Source organism: Natrix helvetica (assembly GCF_964273705.1).
Source record: "Natrix helvetica genome assembly, chromosome: 1".
In the NCBI taxonomy this organism is placed as follows: domain Eukaryota; kingdom Metazoa; phylum Chordata; class Lepidosauria; order Squamata; family Natricidae; genus Natrix; species Natrix helvetica.
In genome coordinates this window covers 78,791,936-78,813,588 of record NC_138548.1, presented here as the reverse complement: position 1 = coordinate 78,813,588, position 21,653 = coordinate 78,791,936, and the positions used below count along the sequence as shown (strand labels likewise).

At 43.2% G+C, this 21,653-nt stretch overlaps 2 protein-coding genes across 2 annotated transcripts in view; one reads left to right on the top strand and one right to left on the bottom strand.

Moving 5' to 3' along the window:
* The window catches only part of LOC309384172 (transmembrane protein 178B-like), a 28,389-nt gene extending 23,615 nt beyond the window's left edge, over positions 1 to 4,774 (top strand). The window contains exons 3-4 of the mRNA XM_081937383.1: positions 456 to 593; positions 3,320 to 4,774. Of these exons, the coding sequence (XP_081793509.1) occupies positions 456 to 593; positions 3,320 to 3,564 (383 nt within the window). The 3' untranslated portion in view covers positions 3,565 to 4,774. The remainder of the gene's footprint in view (positions 1 to 455; positions 594 to 3,319) is intronic.
* A 4,027-nt stretch (positions 4,775 to 8,801) lies between these two features.
* PSMC3 (proteasome 26S subunit, ATPase 3) lies at positions 8,802 to 21,383 on the bottom strand. The gene is made up of 12 exons (XM_081937730.1): positions 21,110 to 21,383; positions 20,831 to 20,911; positions 19,200 to 19,325; positions 18,330 to 18,434; positions 17,174 to 17,236; positions 12,931 to 13,068; positions 12,623 to 12,766; positions 11,767 to 11,915; positions 10,691 to 10,787; positions 10,186 to 10,331; positions 9,193 to 9,274; positions 8,802 to 9,042 (listed from the first exon to the last, which is right to left on the bottom strand). Exons 1-12 carry the CDS (start codon positions 21,134 to 21,136, stop codon positions 8,932 to 8,934), a joined length of 1,269 nt encoding a protein of 422 aa, XP_081793856.1. The 5' UTR covers positions 21,137 to 21,383; the 3' UTR covers positions 8,802 to 8,931.
* Between the last annotated feature and the right edge of the window lie 270 nt (positions 21,384 to 21,653).

Here is a 21,653-nt window from a genome sequence, read left to right as displayed (position 1 = left end):
GGCCACCTATGTCAAAACTGAACAGCCCTCTCTCAACAGAGAGGGGGGGGGAATAGGACACCATCTATCTCCAGTCTACAACACAGTCCCTTCAGCAGTTCCAAGAAGGCGCCACACCCATTTGCCTGACAATACAGATAAACATCCAGGTGGCCTTAACAACTCACTAAAAGAATGTAAATGACCAGCTATCTGCAAGGAGGATAAATCCTTCCATTCCCTAACATCCAGTCAGAGCTTTTGGATGAGAAGTGAAATGTCATCAAAGAAAAAACGGAAAGTCCAGTTGCCGCTTAAAAAATGTCTTTGAGACTGCAGCTGTAGTCCACCTACATCTAGAGGGTGTCAGCTTTGAAAAGACTGCCCTAAAGTTGTCCCCATGGCTCTCTGTGGGTTTTCTTCCTCTACTGTTCTCCCTCTTCTTTCTTCCATGAACCAACAATGCCTCCTTTCAGACCTGCGGAGAATGACAGCTGGCTTCATTGGTATGGCGGTGTCCATAATCCTCTTTGGATGGATCATTGGCATGCTGGGTTGCTGTCAACAGCATGAGCTCATGCAATACGTAGCTGGACTTCTCTTCCTTATGGGAGGTAATTATTTTTAAATGATTATTGTTCAAAATATTTTTGGGTATAATGCTGGCATTTGTATTATGTATTTTGCCTTAACAGAGAAATGGAATGCATAGATGAAAAGAACATGGAAGTTGGAATGATATTCTTTGTATCATCATTGTCAATCATTCGGTCATTTCTGACTCTATGGTACTTAAACAAACTCAATTTTTTTTTGACCAACTCAACTTTAAAATGTTTTGAGAATTTTCAAAGGAATGAACAAACAAAATAATATTCACCTACCGTGTATTCCCCGAAAATAAGACAGGGTCTTATTTTCTTTTGCCCCACGAAATATGGCCTTGGGTTTATTATAGGGGAGGGCTTATTATTTTGGGGGCAGGTGAGAAGTGAGGCGCACCTTTTACCTTTCCAGCACCGTCGCGGTCCTCGCAATTGTGCTCAGGGAAGCGGTTGGTAAAAAAAAACCTTCTTGCAAGTTCAATTAAACATCTTGAAATCGTGAGAAGGTTTTTTTTTAACCAGGGGCTTCCCTGAACACAGTGGCGAGAAACGCGACGGAACTGGAAAGGTAAAAGGTGCGCCTCGCGGCCCAACACCGCCCACCTCACCTCAATGGTAAAGGCAGCCTGCCTGGTTCCCTTCCCCGCCATCCCTTTAACGAGGGGTGGCAGGTGTGGGGAGGAGAGAAGCGAGGCGCGCCTCTTACCTTTCCAGCTCTGTCGCATTCCTCACCCTTTCGCCCAATGAATCCCCTTGTAAAAAAAACCTCATGAGTTCAACTCTCAAGATTTTTTTTACAAGGGGATTCAATGAGCGAAAGGGTGAGGAACACGACGGAGCTGTCAGTCTCTGGTAGTGCTAGGACACGCGTCTCACTTCTCCCCCCCCATCTGCCACCCCTCGCTAAAGGGATCGCAGGGAAGGGAACCAGGCAGGCTGCCTTTATCATTGGGGCAAGGTGGGCGGTGTTGGGCTGTGAGGCGCACCTCTTACCTTTCCAGTTTCATCGCGTTCCTCGCCCTTTCACCAATTGAATCCCCTTGTAAAAAAACCTCGCGAGTTGAACTAATGAGTTTTTTTTAATATTGTAGAATTATAGCCAGAAGACAGACTATCTTTTTAAAATACTGATTAAAAAGTCTCCTCTCATTGCCTCTCCTTTGCCTTAACTCATACTTCAAATTTAGTAAAAGTAAAAAAAAAACTGTGGTTTGTTCATGAGAGTCTGAATTTAACTTCATTTCCCCCCACTAACTTTAAGTAAAATTTTAATTTAGTTAAAAATGATGAACAAAACAATGTTTGTTTGTTTTTTAAAAAAATAAAAAACCAGAAAATGCAAGCACAAACTAAAAATACAAACTAATAAAATAAAAAACAACCAAACTTTTATACTTATCAATAGTCACTGATTTAGAAATTAACTCACTACTTTAGTACAAACATTACAATCTGATGATTATTAAAAGCACAACTATGGGGAGGAGGCAGTTAAAGAGTTGACAGTTCAAAAGGAAGAGAACAAGCAAACTAAACTATCTACCTACTTACCTACTCTTATCATATTGACAGGATTAAACCTCTTAATAGAAAAATGAAGCAATGTTTGGCCACTGTTGCAAAAAGAATTGTGTTTATTTACCTGGCAAGTAATTACAAACAAATGATTAAAGCACCAGATAATTTGTCTGTGTCAATTGATTTATAACAAAATTAGAAACAGATGACATGCATTTCAGGTTGGAACAAAATTGCATGGATCAAAGCAGTAACGAAAGAATCCTATTTCTATAAATTTTAAAATTAGCACAAATCCATATTTATGTGTACAGTACACTTTGAGTTTTATAACATCAAAGCATATGAATATTTTTTTAAAAAATCAATGGTGTTTTAGCTGACCAAAACTACATGGGACTGATGTCAACAAATACTACTACTAACTACTGAGATATAGGAATGTTTCTATTTACCAAAATAAGAGTAATACCACAAATACTGTGTGTTCCCCTTCTCTATTACTAGCATTTAGATTGTTAGATGATACAGAGGTTAGTGGCTTTTCATGAAATTGCTACTTATAGGGAGAAGAGAAGCACTGCAGTTGTGTCAGATGTCTTTTTTCCTTGAAAGTTTTTATGGTAATCCCCAGAGTCATTCTCTAAAATCTGAATATTACAGTGCTTTTACTGAGTGCATTGTTGGTGCAGCTTTAGGGTGGGCAGATTAACCTGCAGTCTGACTTTAAAGGAACAACAGTTGATAGAAGAGTTCAGACAAGAAGAGTGTCTGCAGAATATGGTCCCAAAAGTCAATGGTAACCGCAATAGTGTGATTGAGCCTTAACCTTATATTTAAATATCCACTGCATGTGCAACACACTCACAGGTTTCCACTGTGCCATCACAGCCATTTTGACTTTGGGGACTATACCCTGTGGATCTCCTTGCAGACAAATATTCAAAATGTAAAGATCAAAGAATCCAAAACAGCAGTAAAAATGCCCAGTCAGTCAAGACAGCTGCATGCCAAGGAAAGGACAGGAATCAAAGAGTAATGAGCCTGAGGAAAAATCAGGAATCTGCCTGTACAAGAAAGTTATTTCATTTCTGTATTTTTTTAGGCTGCTGACAAAGATAAAAACTGGCAGCTTCACAGGCCTGATTCTGCCTTTGGCAGGAAAGATGTTACACATTGCTCTTGGTTTTTTCTCTCTCTCTTCTCCTCCTTTTCAGGGACATGCTGCATCATTTCCCTTTGCACGTGCGTGGCAGGGATAAATTTTGAGTTGTCTCGCTACCCTCGGTACGTTTACGGATTACCAGAGGACATCAGCCATGGCTATGGCTGGTCCATGTTCTGTGCTTGGGGCGGCCTAGGACTGACGCTGTTGGCTGGATTCCTATGCACCCTCGCTCCCTCTCTCAACACCCCTCGGACTGTTGTACAGAAACCCAGACAGGAAAATGGAGCTGTGTGATGTGAATACCAGCGAGTCTTATTAGGCCCACCGCCCGTTACCAGAACACAGTGTGGACATTTTGAGATCTGCAAACCAGGTTGGAACTAAGGGGTTCTCTTGCTTTGGCAAAGTCCTGGAGGAATGCCAGCCCGTGATTCTTCTGTCTGCCTGTTTCTGATTCACATCAACCGTCTGGGTTAATTCTTAGTCCTGTTTTTTCTACGAGGCAGTTTTCTGTTAAATAGGCTTGTGGTGCTATAAGACCTGTTGATCGTTTAAATGGCGTTGGCTTTTTCTTAGGAGCAGAAGCCAGTGTGAATTCTGTTTGATGCCAAGGAGTTTTATTTCCAAGAACTGGAAGGTCAATTAGAAGGGAAAGCCAAGGGGGAAAAAATCTGTCCGGTCTCAGAACTGATTCTCTTTTGAGCAGAGACCCAATGCTGGAATTACCCATTACCCTGAAGAAATACTTGGTCCAGATGAAGGCTTTAAACATTCAAGAGGGAAATATTCTCAATCCAGGCTGTTCAGTATCTGTATCTTGTTAGTTCTGCAAGTCAAATATGCATTAAGTACCTTGGAGCAAAGTGCGTATTAGACCTTCAGATGCTTAAAGAATATTTCCACAAGGGGGCAAGTTGCAATGACGTAATCACCCAAACTGTGGAACCAGTTCAAGGGTTGCACAAATCTGATGTGGTCCTTTGCTCCCTTGCAACAATCTTGTTGACTGATGTAAGAACCCTATGTTCATTTTCAAAGGAAAAAAACCCACCGAAAGTGAAGTGAGCAAGGGAGCCAGGCCCACTCTTCAAATCATGTAGCTGCTCTGAAAGGCAACCTAAGATTCCAAAATATAGAAGAAGCTTTGTTTTGGAAAAAGGAGCACAGACCCTAAAAATCTGACATTTTCTCTTGTGACACATAAGGAGGCATAACTCATGAGAAGGATCCACAGTATACAGATGATTAGCAAGCTGAGCCTAACTCAGGAACATCAACAATGGTGCTGAAGGGAAGGCCTGGTCTTCCCTCATTGTACTTCTTTACTGTTGCCCCCAAAGACTGCACCGAACCCTTTGTTGAAGGGCTGTTTACATTGTATTTTGAAGTGGCATGTAATTAATTACTCAGTGCTAAAGTTAATGTATTCATGGCAAGTGTGATTTTTAAATGGAAGTTGTACATTTCAAGAGGCATTACATTAAAAGGCTTGGTTACGTTAAAAGGAGAGCAATTCTCTGGCCTTAGATTTCTTCTACGTGTTATAGCTGCAAAGCAAAAATCCTGTTACATCCTATTTAGTATCTCTACAGGAATAAGGAAGCATCATCGGATGAAAAGTATCAGTCCTGGGAACCAAATCTCAAGGTAAACAAGCATTTGGAATCAGGACCAATTTGCAGCAGAATAAGGAGCTGATGCAGAATAAGGAGCCTCCCCTCTTAATGTTTTATATAATTTATCTGACCAGGTAAGAAAACTATAGTCTACCAATTACATATATTTATTTATTATTTATTTCTTGGATTTCTAAACCGCCCCCTCTCCCAAAAAGGGACTCGGGGCGGTGTACAGCCAAATGCAGATAAAAATACAATAATATAAAACAGTTAAATACGTTTGGGTGGAGGAGATAAGGCTGTAGAAGAAATAAATATACCATAAAAACCCTAAAAACATCCCCAATTAAAATACCCAAACCCAATTAAAATATATCCCCAGGAGGTAAAACTAAGAGAGTGCCAGGCCAGCTGATTGAAATAGGTGAGTCTTTAATTTTTGACGGAAGGAACGGAGGTCGGTGGTAGTGCGAATATCAGGGGGGAGGTCATTCCAGAGGGTTGGGCCCATCACAGAGAAGGACCTACTCCTAGGTGTCGCCTGCTGGCATTGCCTAGCGGACGGCACCAGAAGGAGTCCCTCCCTGTGTGAGCGGATAGGTCGCAGGGACGTGTGTGGTAGGATGCGATCCTGCAGATAACTAGGTCCTATGCCATGGAGCGCTTTAAAGATGGTAATCAATACCTTGAAACGCACCCGAAAGGCCACAGGTAGCCAGTGCAGCTCGCGCAGGAGAGGTGTTACGTGGGAGTAACGTGTACTCCCCATGATAACCCGCGCGGCTGCGTTCTGAACTAACTGCAGTCTCCAGATGCGTCCCAAGGGAAGCTCCATGTAGAGGGCATTGCAGTAGTCCAGGCGAGACGTCACCAGCGCATGAGTGACTGTGCGCAGGGCACTCCGGTCCAGTAGGGGGCGCAATTGGCGCACCAGGCGAACCTGGTGGAACGCCCCCCTTGCCACAGCTGCCACATGGTCCTCCATTGACAGCCGGGCATCAAGGAGGACGCCCAAATTGCGCGCCCGCTCCACAGGGGACAGTTGTTCGCCCCCTATGGCCAGCGATGGTGTCAGCTGACTGAATCGAGGTGCCGGTACCCACAGCCACTCGGTCTTGGAGGGGTTGAGTTTGAGTCTGTTGTCCCCCATCCAGACCCCGACGGCTTCCAAACACCGGGACATCACTTCGACAGCCTCGTTGGGGTGGTTTGGGGTTGAAATGTACAGCTGAGTATCATCAGCATACAGGTGGTACTCAACCCCAAAACCACGGATGATCTCACCCAGCGGCTTCACATATGCGTTGAACAGGAGAGGCGAGAGGACCGACCCCTGTGGCACACCACAAGTGAGTGGCCTCAGGGACGACCTCTGCCCCCGTCAACACACATTGCTTCCGGTCGGAGAGGTAGGAGCCGAACCACCGCAAAACGGTGCCTCCGACTCCCATCCCCTCCAACCGGCGCAATAGGATACCATGGTCGATGGTATCAAAAGCCGCCGAGAGGTCTAATAGGACCAGATAGAGGAACAACCCCTATCTCTGGTCCTCCAGAGATCATCAACCAACGCGACCAAGGCTGTCTCTGTGCTGTGCCCGGGTCGGAAGCCGGACTGGCGTGGGTCTAGATAGTCGGATTCGTCCAGGTGTCGTGGGAGCTGCTGCGCCACCACATTCTCAACAACCTTCGCCAAGAAGGGGAGGTTGGAGACTGGACGGTAATTAGCTAGCTCCATTGGGTCGAGCGAAGGCCTCTTGAGCAAGGGTCTCACCACCGCCTCTTTCAAGGTAACAAGTGAACAGAAGGAAAGCAGGAACTGACAATGATTTTACCGTAATACGTTGGAGGCCATTTAATGGGAAGCTGTCAGCCTACTTATATTCCGACAAATCAACATTTTCACATAAACTTATAGATTTGTTATCTTTAAGATGCTCCCAAAGAACATGCATTAATGCTTTTCTAATAAGAATGATTTTCAGATAGGCAATGGAATTCAACTGGCACCTATAAAAGAAGACTTTAATCTAAGAGAGCCATGGTGGCCCACCATGATTAGAATGCATATTGCAGGCTCTGTCAACTGCTAGCAGTTCGATCCTGACAGGCTCAAGATTGATTCAATCTTCCATCCTTCTCAGGTGGGTAAAATGAGGATCCAGATTGTTGGGGGCCATATGCTGACCCTGTAAACTGCTTAGAGGAGCTGCAAAGGACTATGAAGTGGTATATAAGTCTAAGTGCTATTGCTAATCACCCTTCCACAACAAAAACATCTATTAAAAACATGTTCCAGCCATCACAAAAACATGTCTTTATACCCTTAAAAGACAATTTAAGGATTAAACATAGAAGGAATGATTGTAGACTTAGAAGCAATTGAATTTTCTTGGTGTTTTCCTTGAAAACGTTTCTCTTCTGCAGTTTGTTTTCAAGGAAAAAAATCCAAGGAAGTCCAGTTGCCTTTTGAAAAGCATGTTTGAGAGAACCATGACCTGGATGACTGAGAATCTCCCTAGGGACTTAGGAATTATTAAGGTCCTGTCAAAAAGTCATTGAACTGATAGGAAAGGGCACCCATAAAGCTACAACAAAAAGGATTGAAGAAATTTTAAAGAAAATGTTCAAGAAAAAGGGAGAATCAAGAGGATCAGTTGTTTCCAAATTGCCAGAATATCAATGGTGAAATTCAATTTTTTTTACTGCCGGTTCTGTGGGTATGGCTTGGTGGGCGTGGCAGGGGAAAGATACTGCCAAATCTCCGTTCCCACCCCTCTCCAGGTGAAGGATACTGCAAAATCCCCATTCCCCCCTCACTCCTAGGAAGGATATTGCAAAATCTCTATTCCCACCCCACTCTTGAGGCTAGCCAGGGGTTGTATTTGCAGCTTCTCTGAACTACTCAAAAATTCTGCTACAGGTTCTCCAGAACCTGCTGAATTTCACCCCTGCAGAATATCACTTTAAAAATGCAATAGATGTTAGAATGTATATTGTGCATCAAATCGAGAAAGTGCTATCAAATTCAAGAGGATGCGTTATCAAATCACATCAGAGAGAACATTAGAATTTTAAAAAAATCTCTAAATGAATAAAGAAACTTTCATCCATATAGAAAACTAATGTAACTGAGGGGGATGGACGGACACATCTTTTAACAATACACAAACAAAATAAAAGATGAAAGATGTCAATGAATATATACCAAATTAACATAGCAAATGACATTAAAAATCATCAAGTGTATGCATGTGTGTGTATTCATATTCAAAGCAGGAAACTAGCTACAAAAATGGTTTGAGCCTTGGACAAGGGTACTAAATGAGATCAAAGAAACTGTAGAAAAGTCCAATTAATTCTGATTTTTACCAATGAGGATGCTCAGGCATCAATTTGCTTTTTCAGGCCACAGCCAAACAGGGATGACAAAGGAGAAAATTTTGTTCTGTGGTGACAGAAATAGATACATCTCTTGTTCTAGATGGTATCTACTTCAAGGACTGTTATCCTCTCTCTTTATATATATAAATCGAGATATTCCCAATCCCTGCAGAAATCTTTGGCTCCTTATTGCTCCCCACTTTCAATTTAAATGAAAAAAACAACAACCCTAAGTTTTACCTCAGAGTTAAAACAAAATAGTTTCATATCAGATGGTTTGCAGATTTTGTATTGAGTTGAAAATTTATATAGAGGTGTCTTCAGAATCTTGTAGGTAAAACCTGAAATGCTATAGTTGTTAACAATGAAAGTGTATCAAAGATTCAAGCACAAAAGCAAGAGATGACATTGATCAGATACATGTTTGTGTTTAAAGAGATTAATGAAAGAAGTTTCATATACATGACTTTCCTCCATAATTAATATTTGTTTTCCATCTTCAACTAAATATAACAGCAGCCGTCTCAGTTAGAGGAACCATTTTTATTAATTTATTTTTTTCATAAGTGAAAGGAGTTCACACAATGAACTCAGTTGCAAAAGTTACAACTCTGAACTTTTTGTATCAAGGCTTTAATATTCAATTTCGGAGCAAAAATCAAGCATAATATTGCAAATTGGCTTTTTTCTTGGCCTGCACCTCCAAAATTCCTTCCATGTAATCTTCATGGGTAAGTTCTGTTGCTCCGTGCCGAAGGGCAATCATTCCCTGACCAAAGAAAGGGGGAAAAAGCATTCAGCAAAAGTGCAATATAGCTGACATAAGAAACTATAACTCTTTTGTTGTATAAAGTCTCCATAGGTCAGCAGTTAGGGGGGGGAAACAGACTTCCAATGGAAACTGACCAAACCTACTTACCGCTTCCACACACACAGCCTTGCACTGTGCACCATTGAAGTCATCTGTGCATCGTGCCAGCTCTTCGTAATTCACATCAGGACTGCAGAGAACAAGAGTTTCATTAAAAAAAAACTCAGTGGGAAAAGATATGAGACTTAATATTGAACATAACCCACATAAACCACACCAATTTGCCCTTACTTTATTTTCATTTTCCTAGAAATAGGGAAGGACAAGAAATGAAGACCTGATCTAACCTCTGAATCTAAAATTCAACCTTTGTTGTGGCATCTCAATTTTTATTATTGTAATATTTTGCTACTATCTTCACAGTGATACAGATTAGAAGCTTGCTTTTAACAAAATAGCTAAAATTCTGAAAAAGTGTAATAGTTTTTAGTTAATGCCATATTCAGAGGTAGCTATTGTCTTTTTTGCACTAAAAGATGCACTCTCCCCCCCCATCAAAAAAGTGAGTGGAAATATCTGTGTGTCTTATACAGCAAATATTGGTGTGGCAGTGGTGAACGCTCCATTGCTCCCTGGATGCTGGTGGCAGCAGCTCAGCTCAGTTTACCGGACAGCTGATTGGCAGTTGGATCGGCCTCCCGTAATACCACCAATCAGCTGTTCTGGGCAACGACTATTGCTGCCACCTAGAACAACTGATTGGCGATATTATGGGAGGCAAATTTCAGCAGCTCAGCTGAATTGACTGCTGGTGGGCGGAGCTCTGTTGAGCCACGTGCTGGGGCTACGATAATGTGCTGAAGCTGACCAGGCTGTTTGCTGCAAGGACACTAGCCAGATGAATACCAGATGGATGCTGGGAAGCAGAGGCAGATTTTCCCTACCTTGTTTTCCTCCTCTAAAGCTAATTTGTGTCTTATGGTCCGGGGTGTCTTACAATGCAAAAAATACGATAATTATGGAATACTCTGAATAAAAATGATTCCATAATTCATTATGCAGCCAACATAATCCGAGTTACATTCCCTTTCTGTTTAATACCTGACATTCATTTTGCGTGAATGAATCTGCATAATCCTGGCTCTGGCCTCTTCATTGGGCATTGGGAATTCAATCTTGCGGTCTAACCGTCCCGAGCGTAGCAAAGCAGGATCTAGGATATCAACACGATTGGTTGCAGCAATCACCTGGATAAAGGACATACTTTGTAGTTGGGAAGACACAGATTCTATATACTACTATTAAATTATGGTAACAGATGCGAGCAGTCCTTAGCTTTCATATAACCCCCGGATGAATTATGATATGGTATAGATATTTTCACTTCATAGAAGCTCCCCGCTCTTCAAAACAAGATTTAACATTCTAGCCCTGTTCATCCTGCACCATAGGCTAATAAAATATTTTTAAAATAATGATATTCAAAGCTATTAAAAAACTTCAGCTTGGTCGCCAGTCTGATTTCTAAAGCTACTCTGTAATAACTGTTTACAAATATTAGTGGGTCACAAAATTGCTTCCTATATTAATGGCAGGCAAGAGTTACCTTGACTTGTGTGTTGGGTTGAAACCCATCAAGCTGATTAAGCAATTCCAACATGGTCCTTTGTACTTCACGGTCACCAGCTTTTTCACTATCAAATCTGGTGGGGAAAACAAGATTTATTCTTTATTACCCATTTTCTGTAGAAATATATATATATACATAGAGAGACTTAATTAAAATACTACTTTGAAGTAATAACAAAAAACCATTTCATGTTGTCAAAGCCCATGCACTTAACATACCATGTTTTTATGTAAATATTGTTTCCTCCTGCATCAGCAGTAACGGACTAACTGAGGAAGGGGGTTTAATCTGCTGTATTCTTCTATGCTGAGGCAGCTGAGGTCATAGAATTTTGTCCTTCAGTTGACATCCACTGAGCCAAAGACAGTTAATTTTGCATAGATTGTTGCCAGCGTGCATTTAGAATTATGACTGGCAACCATAAGAAAGAAAACAAACACTGCCTTCTGCCACCTCAAAGTAGATGTTACAAGGATCCAGGTATCTAGATTTCAAGATAGAGCTACAGCTGGAGAACAGAGGGAAAAATGCTGTGACTCTTAATAGTTTCTGTTCCTTTCTGTATTTTGCTCTTCCATCCAAGAGCATTAAGCCACAACAAATTTGAACATAGCAGCAAAGAGCAACCAATAAGAGAGAATCTGGCCCCCTGAAAAAAAGTCCAAAAGCATTTCAATGAGTTGCTGCAGAACATTGACTGATTAAAAATGAAGTAACAGGACTGTCTTGTAAGTGGTTGCTATTCAGTAGGTACACTTCGCACTGGACTTTACTGCAAATCTCACATTATATTTCATAAACAAAGAATTCCCAATTATTATGCGATCTTACTATTATAGTAGCTAGCATATAGCATATATAAGCCTCTGAAAATTGTTATCTACCACATGGTAGTTGTAGGTCAAAAAATGTATACAGTATATATTCTTGAAGAATTTGGGGGTGATACTAATTAAGAACCGGTCTCTAAAGGAACACCATTGCCATAGTTGGGATATATGAAGAATGCCGGCTCTAACTCAAAACTTGTAGAGCAAGAATCCAGCTTTTACCTCTTTGTGCCAATGGCATCAAGTTCATCGATAAAGATGATAGAAGGTGCTTTCTCCTTGGCCAATGCAAAGGCATCTCGGACCAACTTGGCTCCGTCACCAATAAACATCTGCACCAATTGTGGACCAGCTAGTTTCAAGAATGTAGCCTAAAACAAGGCAAGAAATAAGATATATGTACTCTATGTTCTGCCTTACTGTAGTACGCTGGGTAACAACAGAAATGATATTAAAGGTAATATTTTGTAATCTCCAATATGTTGGGAGTAATTTGGTTCAGCCCCATGTTCAATATGGAAATGACTAAATCACTGGTAGCCATCCAGCTCCCCAAATTTCTGGCAAGAGGGAATCTAGCACTGCTTTAAGCAAATATTTCCATTGCTTAACAGCGCTAACTATAAATTCTTGTTAATAGTCCCAGATTAGTTCTTGTCTTATTCTTAATTCAAACAGAAAATAGGTCCATTTTTTGGTCACACGATTTTTATGGACTGCTAACAAGTTTTCCTTTACTCTCCTCTTCTTCAAGCAATCGCCTACAGTTCCTTCAACTGCTACTCCTTATTTTAGGCTCATTGTCTTGGTACCTGTGTTTGAAATTCAGTTTCTTTATAGCCATTTTAAAACGTTGGAGACCAAAGTCCAAGAAAAGCTAACCAGTGCAGAAAATAAATTTTCGAAGGCCACAACAGAGCTATTAGAAATCTATCAAACACACAGAATAGTGTAAATACTAAATTAAAAATTAGAAGGAATAGGTTCACTGTCAGTATAATGTCATTAATATTAAAAAAAAAAACTCTGAAGCATTTCATAAATTCAGAGAAGACCTCAGTAATCACATCGGTTTTACCTTTGTCTGTGCAGCACAAGCTCTGGCCAAGAGAGTCTTTCCTGTTCCTGGAGGTCCATACATCAGCACCCCTTTAGGAGGTTGGATTCCCAGGTTTTCAAACTTCTCTTTATGATTCATTGGCAGAACTATCGCTTCTACCAGCTGTAGAAACAAAAAGTAAATGAAATCATCTTCTTAACTGCTGAATCCCTGCTGGCTCTGTAATCTTGATTGCAGAACAGGTTAACATTTTTAAAACACCTAAAATGTTTTCAAAGCTCTGTAAATATTAAGCCACATAAACGGAATTAGTAGCTTCTCGTTACCTCTTGGATTTGTTTATCTAGCCCTCCAATATCACTGTATTGTTCCGTAGGTCTCTCATCCACTTCCATGGCTTTCACCCTTGAGTCGTATTCTGTGGGCAAGGTTTCCAAAATCAGGTAGGAGTCTTTGTTCACTCCCTGCAAACAAAAATCCACAAAAATGCTTTTTTGAATTCTACCTCTCCCCCATTTTCTCACATCTTTTACTCATGCAGTTATTAAGAGGGCGGAGAACTCTATTCCTATTATACACGAAATGGATTCACTACAGTAACATGAAAAAGCAGGGGAGGAAAAAAAGAGGGCAGAATACATTATACTCAGTCGCTTGAGAAATATTAAATTTGCCCTTAAAGCTATTATTTCAGAACATTAAATGCAATGAGTATTACTGTATCAATTTATTCTATTAAAATGAAAAAGCTGTAAGCTTTTTTTTTGTTTTTGTTTTAAGGCACTAAACAGCTTTGAGATGAGAGAAAAGCAATAGTGGTAGATGGTACAAAACAAAAAGGTAATTTATATAAAGTACATTATATATTATTAAAACAATATTAGGCTGTTTTTCTGTTAAATAACTATAGGTGTTTGCAATCCAAATTCATTTATCTGCCATACTTGAAACTACTGATCAGCATACTTCCCAACCACATTGCAAGAGAGGTCTACTAAGGACTGAATAAATATTGCACAGTCATAAGGATTAACTGGAATATTTATTTATTTATTTATTATTCATATTTATAGACCGCCCCCTCTCCCGAAAGGGACTCGGGGCGGTGTACAGTCACTAAAATACGTTATAAAATACATACAAAACAGTTAAATAATTAAATATGTAGGTGGAGGAGGTTGCAAGACTGTACATAGAATAATAAATATTAAATATAGTATATAGTGTATTAAAAACTTTTTAAAACCCCAAACCCAATTAAAATGAATAAATCCCCGGGAGGTAGAACTAAGAAAGTGCCAGGCCAGCTGATTGAAATAGGTGAGTCTTTAACTTTTGCCGGAAGGAACGGAGGTCGGTGGTAGTTCGAATGTCAGGGGGGAGGTCATTCCAGAGGGTTGGGCCCATCACAGAGAAGGATCTACTCCTAGGTGTCGCCCGCTGGCATTGACTAGCAGACGGCACCAGGAGGAGCCCCTCTCTGTGTGAGCGGATAGGTCGCAGGGACGTGTGTGGTAGGATGCGATCCTGCAGGTAACTAGGTCCACTGCCATGGAGCGCTTTAAAGATGGTGATCAATACCTTGAAACGCACCCGAAAGGCCACAGGTAGCCAGTGCAGCTCGCGCAGGAGAGGTGTTACGTGGGAGTAACGTGTACTTCCCATAATAACCCGCGCGGCTGCGTTCTGAACTAGCTGCAGTCTCCGGACGCGTCCCAAGGGAAGCCCCATGTAGAGAGCATTGCAGTAGTCCAGGCGAGACGTCACCAGCGCATGAGTGACCGTGCGCAGGGCACTCCGGTCCAGTAGGGGGCGCAATTGGCGCACCAGGCGAACCTGGTGGAACGCCCCCCTTGCCACGGCTGCCACATGGTCCTCCATTGACAGCCGGGCATCAAGGAGGACGCCCAAATTGCGCGCCCGCTCCACAGGGGACAATTGTTCGCCCCCTATGGCCAGCGATGGAGTCAGCTGGCTGAACCGAGGCGCCGGTAACCACAGCCACTCGGTCTTGGAGGGGTTGAGTTTAAGTCTGTTGTCCCCCATCCAGACCCCGACGGCTTCCAAACACCGGGACATCACTTCGACAGCCTCGTTGGGGTGGTTTGGGGTTGAAATATACAGCTGAGTATCATCAGCGTAAAGATGGTACTCAACCCCAAAACCACGGATGATCTCACCCAGCGGCTTCACATATGCGTTGAACAGGAGAGGCGAGAGGACCGACCCCTGTGGCACCCCACAAGTGAGTGGCCTCAGGGACGATCTCTGCCCCCCTGTCAACACACATTGCTTCCGGTCGGAGAGGTAGGAGCCGAACCACCGCAAAACGGTGCCTCCGACTCCCATCCCCTCCAACCGGCGCAATAGGATACCATGGTCGATGGTATCAAAAGCCGCCGAGAGGTCTAATAGGACCAGGATAGAGGAGCAACCCCTATCTCTGGCCCTCCAGAGATCATCGACCAACGCGACCAAGGCTGTCTCAGTGCTGTGCCCGGGTCGGAAGCCGGACTGGCGTGGGTCTAGATAGTCGGATTCGTCTAGGTGTCGCGGGAGCTGCTGCGCCACCACATTCTCGACAACCTTCGCCAGAAAGGGGAGGTTGGAGACTGGACGATAGTTAGCTAGCTCCATTGGGTCGAGCGCAGGCCTCTTGAGCAAGGGTCTCACCACCGCCTCTTTCAAGGCGGTTGGTAAGTATCCCTCACTCAGTGAGGCGCTCACCAGGCCCAGGAGCCAGCCTCGTGTCACCTCCCAGGCTGCCAGTACCAGCCAGGAGGGGCACGGGTCCGTTAAACAAGTGGTGGGTCGCAGCCGTCCACGCAGCCTGTCCAAATCCTCGGGGGCAACAGAGTCAAACTCCTCCCAGAATGGTCCCTCAAGACTCGCTGTTGGCGGCTCGTCTGGTCCACTGACGGAGGTCCACCCGCTCCGGATCTGATCGATTTTGTCCTGAAGATATTCCCCAAACTCCTCTGCTCTACCCTGTAAGGGTGTCTCCCGCGCCCCCTGCGATAAGAGGGAGCGAGTCACCCTAAACAGGGCGGCAGGGCGGTTATCCGCGGACGCAATAAGAGCAGCACAATGTCTACGTTTGGCCGCTCTTATTGCCACAAGGTAAGTCCGCAAATAGGCTCTTACCTGTGTTCGGTCAGATTCGGAGCGCGAGGATCTCCACCTGCTCTCTAGACGTCTCCTGTGGCGCTTCATCACCCTGAGCTCCTCAGTGAACCAAGGAGCCCGGGTGGGTCGATGCCGCAGGAGAGGTCGCAACGGCGCAACCCGGTCCAAGGCCCCAGTCGTCGCCCTATTCCAGGCAGTCACTAGGTCCTCGGAACGGGAGCGGGACAAGGCTACAGGTATTGGCCCAAGCTCCGTCAGGAATCTATCAGATTCCATCAGGTGCCTGGGGCGGTACCAGTTTATAGAGTCTGGTTCCGCCTCCTCGCGGTGGGGGATAGCGCCAGGGAAGTCCAGCCGGAGGGATGAGTGGTCTGACCATGACAGGGGCGTGATAACTAAATCCCCTATTCCCAGATCACTCGTCCACTGTTCAGATACAAAAATGAGGTCCAGTGTGTGGCCCCCTTCGTGAGTGGGGCCCTGCACTAATTGGGTCAGGTCCATGGCCGTCATGGAAGCCATGAACTCCCGAGCCACCTCGGAAGCCGCTCCCGTTGACGGCAAGTTGAAGTCCCCCATGACCAGAAGTCTGGGAGTCTCAACTGCCGTCGCTGAGATTAGCTCGAGGAGCTCGGGCAGGGCTGCTGATGCATAGCGAGGAGCCAAGTATACAATCAGCAAGCCCCACTGCCTCCCTGGGCCCCAACTCACACCAAGGGACTCACACCCGGGTATCTGAGGAACAGTGAACTCCCTCGGCTCTAAACATTCCCGCATAACCACCGCCACCCCACCACCCTTACCCAGGGCCCGAGGCTGATGGAATGCTCGAAAACCCGGTGGGCACATTTCCACGAGGGGTAAACCACCTTCGTGGCCCAACCAGGTCTCCGTTATCCCTGCAAGGTCTAGCTCCCCCTCTGAGATCAACTCATTAATGAGGGGGGCCTTGTTGATGACAGACCTTGCGTTGCAAAGCATCAGCCGCAGGCCCTGGCTCTGTAGCACTTGTCCACCTAGGCTGCAGGGGTTGGTACAAGCGACCGGGCGTAACCAGCAGCCACGGTCTCCCAACCGACCTTGGGATCTTATCCTGTCCTCGCATCCCCTCCTCCCCGCGACCGTTGTAATAGGACAACCCTCTGCTATCGTGACCTTTATATTCCCCCCCTCCACCGCATCCCCGTCCTTCCTGGACTCACCCGTCTGTCCGGCTCTGGCCGTCCTCCCGGTCTGATTAACCCTCCCCCCCACCCTGGGACCCCCTAAAAACAGTATAAAACATTTTACTAAAAAGCCCCTCAGCTTCCTCTTCTTAATAAGCAAATTTACAAATACTGTGAAAGTCAAAGGAACAGTGGGGTTATCTATGAAGTTGCTTTGTTTTTAAAATCAAGGTATATATTTGGTTATTCATTCTTACGCAGCATAGTAACTACTCACCACTAGATCTCCAGGCTTTAACTTTTCAGCATCAACTAACCCAATCACAGGCAAAAAGTAAGTCTGTTGAAGAAGAGGCAACAAAAATGCTTTCAGCTTGACCTAAATCTTATCAGAATTGCTTGCATACCTTATTTTGTGAACTAGGGGTGATTTTCACTTTAGATGTAGGATGTCCTGGATTAAAACTGCAGTTGCTTGTTAAGAACAAAGTAGTTTATCTTAATTACAATATTTATTTCTACTTTGCTTTTTTAGGCACAAAGAGGTTGAAATATATTCTACATGTAACACATAACCTTAAAATCACAGAAATCAAAATAGAACATTTCAGTTTAAAACTTATTCTCAAAAATGTCTTAAATTCATACATTTTTGAGTGGGAACATGAAGACGATAGGCTTTTAGCAGATTACACAATGATCCTGACTAATCTTCAAGCTGGACATCCTCTAGACCAGTGACGGCAAACCTTTTAGGCACTGAGTGCCCAAACTCCCACACATGCATGGCAGAGACCCAAAAACCAGCTGGCCAGCAGGAGGTGTGCGTGCATACACGGCAGAGACACGAAACAGAGCTGGGGTGATGGCACGTGTGCCCAGAGAGAGGACTCTGCCTGCCACCTCTGGCATGCGTGTCATATGTTTGCCACCACTGATCGCCACCACTGATAAATAACCTTTAGAGTTCTTAAGCATAGCCATTATTGAGAAATCTGGAAGCTTAAGGATGTTTATCTGGAGGACCTCCACTTGGAGAAGATGAATTTCGACTATCATGAGATTCACCAAATCAAACAATATAGGAGTATCACTCAACTGTTTTTTCCATGTTCGAGAAATTTTATTGAATTCTAGACACCATTAGGGGGAAAGATGTCAAGTAGTACATATTGTTGAGAGCCCCGGCCAGTTGGAATGGTCAACACTGAAGTGGATCTTATTAATATAAGGCAATATCAAGTGTTTTTTCTGGTAAGACAGGTCAATCAGGGCAACCTGGTCTACCCAACTATGGGACAGAGCACACTGCTTCTGCTTTCACGACAAATTATTTATTTTATAATTTATATTTTATAATTTTTAAAATATAAATTCAACATAAGGCAATATATGTTTATGTAATTAAAAGTACTTTGTTATGCTGCTTTCACCTGTCGAGTAGAGGTTTTGATGACAGCACACTTGCCCTTCCTTTGTGAATCAAGATCAATATTTGCTCCATCTTCTTCCTGGTCATTGGGGTCAACATCCAGCAGCTAAAGATGAAAAAAGATCAGATGCAAACATGGTTATATTAGTCAAGCATATAATGTTATCACAGTGTACTCCTGTCATATACAGCAGTGGACAAAGGCACTAGATATTTAGTCAGTCTAATGAGAAGTTCTCCTACAAGCTCTTCAAAAAGTGACAGCTTTCTTTTGTTGAGGAAAGCAGGAGCCTCACAGAAATGGAAAAATAAACTATAAAGTAATAAAATCATCTAATTATAAATCTTAAGTTGATGTAATCAGGCAGTAGATCACTTATTTTCACCTAAGAAGCAAATTGTGGCAATGATCCTGTTTCTTCCTGAAAGGCGAATGTTTACAGAATCAACTTCACCTATAACAGCCTACCTGTACTATAAAAATATGTAATTTTTATATGTACCTTTCTCTGAAAAAAGCCAGGTAAGCAAGATAGAAACAAATTTGACTCTTGTATCTGCAACTTAGCATCACCTGTCATCCCACTTCAAGAATCATTTCTTCCAACATTTTCTTGAGTTCTTTTTTAAAAAAATCAGGATTCCTAATTGTAATCACTGATTTATAGATGCTTACTCTGAAATTACACTCATCTTTCATAAATCTTTTGGATTGCAGCTGAAAAATTATACCAAAAAAGAATATCGTCAGATTATTAAAAAGTGACATCTTTTTAAATCTCATTTTGCACTCCCCATTTCCTATTCTTTTTTTCAGGGAATTCACATACAAAAATTATAATATAGATGCTATAGGCTATAAGAAACATACCTCTATGACATTGGATACAAGGTATGGCAGAGTTTTATTCACTTTGATCTTTTCACTATTTTCTTTAATCTTGTCTTTCATTGCTTGTAGCTCATGAGTTACTCTCAGTACTTCACTCTTCATGATCTGAAAATCCAGAACAATTCTTTAAAAACATTTATTAGCTTTCCTGCAAATCTGGAAGAAGATAATGAAAATGGGGAAAATGCTAGGAACCAAATGAATCAAAAATAAAATGAAATAGCAAAATAACTTGGTTTTAATAGAGGTAATCAGTTTTGTGGAATTCATTTTCTGAGGAAAAAACAAATCAGCAATTATTTTTAAAAATATTGTGTAGCAAGCTCTTGTGAAAACTGCATGAGAATCAGTATATGGCTATCATGCATTCATATGATAATAAGGGAAACACAAAAAGGGCACTTTATTTCATACCCATAACACTACTACAGTATTGCCTAAAGATAGGAGATACAGTTTGTGGTAATATGCCAGAATGGGTGAACTTTCCACGAACCAAATTAAGTTTTGTACCTATTAGCTCAGTGAACAAATTTAGAATTGGGTTGAATGGCTGACTTTTAAATAGATTACATAATTAAGCAACCCATCGTGCATTAAAAATGCAGCTTACCAGCATTTTAAAAAAAAGTAATAAAACTGACCCAGGATTTACGCAGAGTTCCTCCAAACCTCACCTCCACCACCAGTTCCAGCACTGCTGCCATCCCACTAGTCACCTAACAATCCATTGGCATACCATGTATTCCTTTGCAGCCAGTTGTTATTACAATTCAAACCTTTATTGTCAATGCACAACCTGTGTACAATGAAATTGGTTTAATTTAGCAGCTCTTTCTTCTCTATGGGTTATTACAGCCTGCCATAATCCATATTAACACAGATTCCTAGAGAATATGGCATGGCCTTACAAATATCTAGTGCCAGGGGCATTAGATATTTGTGAGGTCATACTATGTTCTGCTATACCATACCAGAAATTATAATCAGTGCCACACCAAAGGTAAGCTGGAGAGAGAAGTCTCTCCAAACTGCCTTCATGTCACTTGGCTACCTCCAGAAGGCTCAGAGCATCTCCTAGTTGCCATTTCTAGCGTTTACAATCTTGAATCTTTTGTTCTCTCATCCGGACTGCCTTGCTGTTGTTTCCTTCCTTGCAGCTTTACAGTTTAAAAGCCTAAACCTGCCTGTGATCAAGCTATAATTAAAGCATCCTTTCTCTCCAATAAGCCAGCTTAAGAATCAGTGCCACATCCTTCTCACAGGAGGCTTTGCCCCGGAGAAGAGTTTCTCAACCTCAGCCCTTTGGACGGACTTCAACTCCCAGAATTCCTCAGACATCACCGCTGTAGAGAGTCAAAGCGCCGGGAACGCTTTTGGGTTAGCCCGTTTCTTTTAAAATTTGTTTTTCGCTTTCAGCATTCTCTCTACAAAAGCAGGGCAAAAGAAAGGGAATGCTGAGTGTAGCCTTGCAAGGGAGAGGGGGGGGGATATAAAACACCCAGACGGCCCGAATCGCAAAGGCAGTCAATACAATTTGTAGGCACCCTAGAAAGAAGAGAAACTTTTAAGCCCAGGTTCCCAAGGCGGGAAACCCCAGCTAAACCGACCTTGATCTCACTATCCAGCAGGCGGGTTCGCTGGACGATCTCTTCCGTGGACATCTTCAACACCTCTTCCCCGATGCTATCCTAGAGAGAACAGCCAGTCATGGCAAAAGGCAAACGGGTGGGCTCTGCCGATCACGGACCTTCCCAGCCAGGCCCGCTCCCTGAGGGAATTTCTGCAAGCCCCCCCCCACCCCCCACCACAAGGCGACTGCTCTCACTATCAATATTGCCCGCCGGCCCCACATTCTCGGCAATAATGCCGTTCCACTCTTGCCTTACCTCCGCCTCATCCCAAACCGACGCCATTTTTTTCCCTCAGGAGAAGAGCTGACCTTTGAATTCCAGGGAGCAGATACCACACCTTGGAGAAAAACAAGGGTTCTCTCCTCTGCCGTGAAAACCAACACTTTTTTTTCCTGTTAGCGTCGCCACCACGTTGGCCGCCGCCGCCCTTTCAATTTAATCAGTTAGCTTTGAGCTACTTGTCGAATCTGCCACGGTTGCGGTGTCCCGATCACGTGACCGAGTCCAATTTTGCCGAGAGGGGTGGCATTTTTCTGTGCCGTGGCTGAGATCTCGCCGCCATCTTAGTCAGGGGCAAGAGCGGAAGCCCGCCTTGAGTCCGTAGAGATAAAAAATATACAGAGTCGGCAGGTGGTTTCCCAGAAGGCCGATTTTCTCATTACCCGGAAGAAAACGCCACCCGCGCGAGCGGACCACGGGCGTGATAACGCGACTTCCGTGTTGGTCTGAAATTTCATGCACGGTTTTCAATTTTTCAAACCCTTTTTCTTTCGCAAACGGTTCCCACATGCTAACTGGG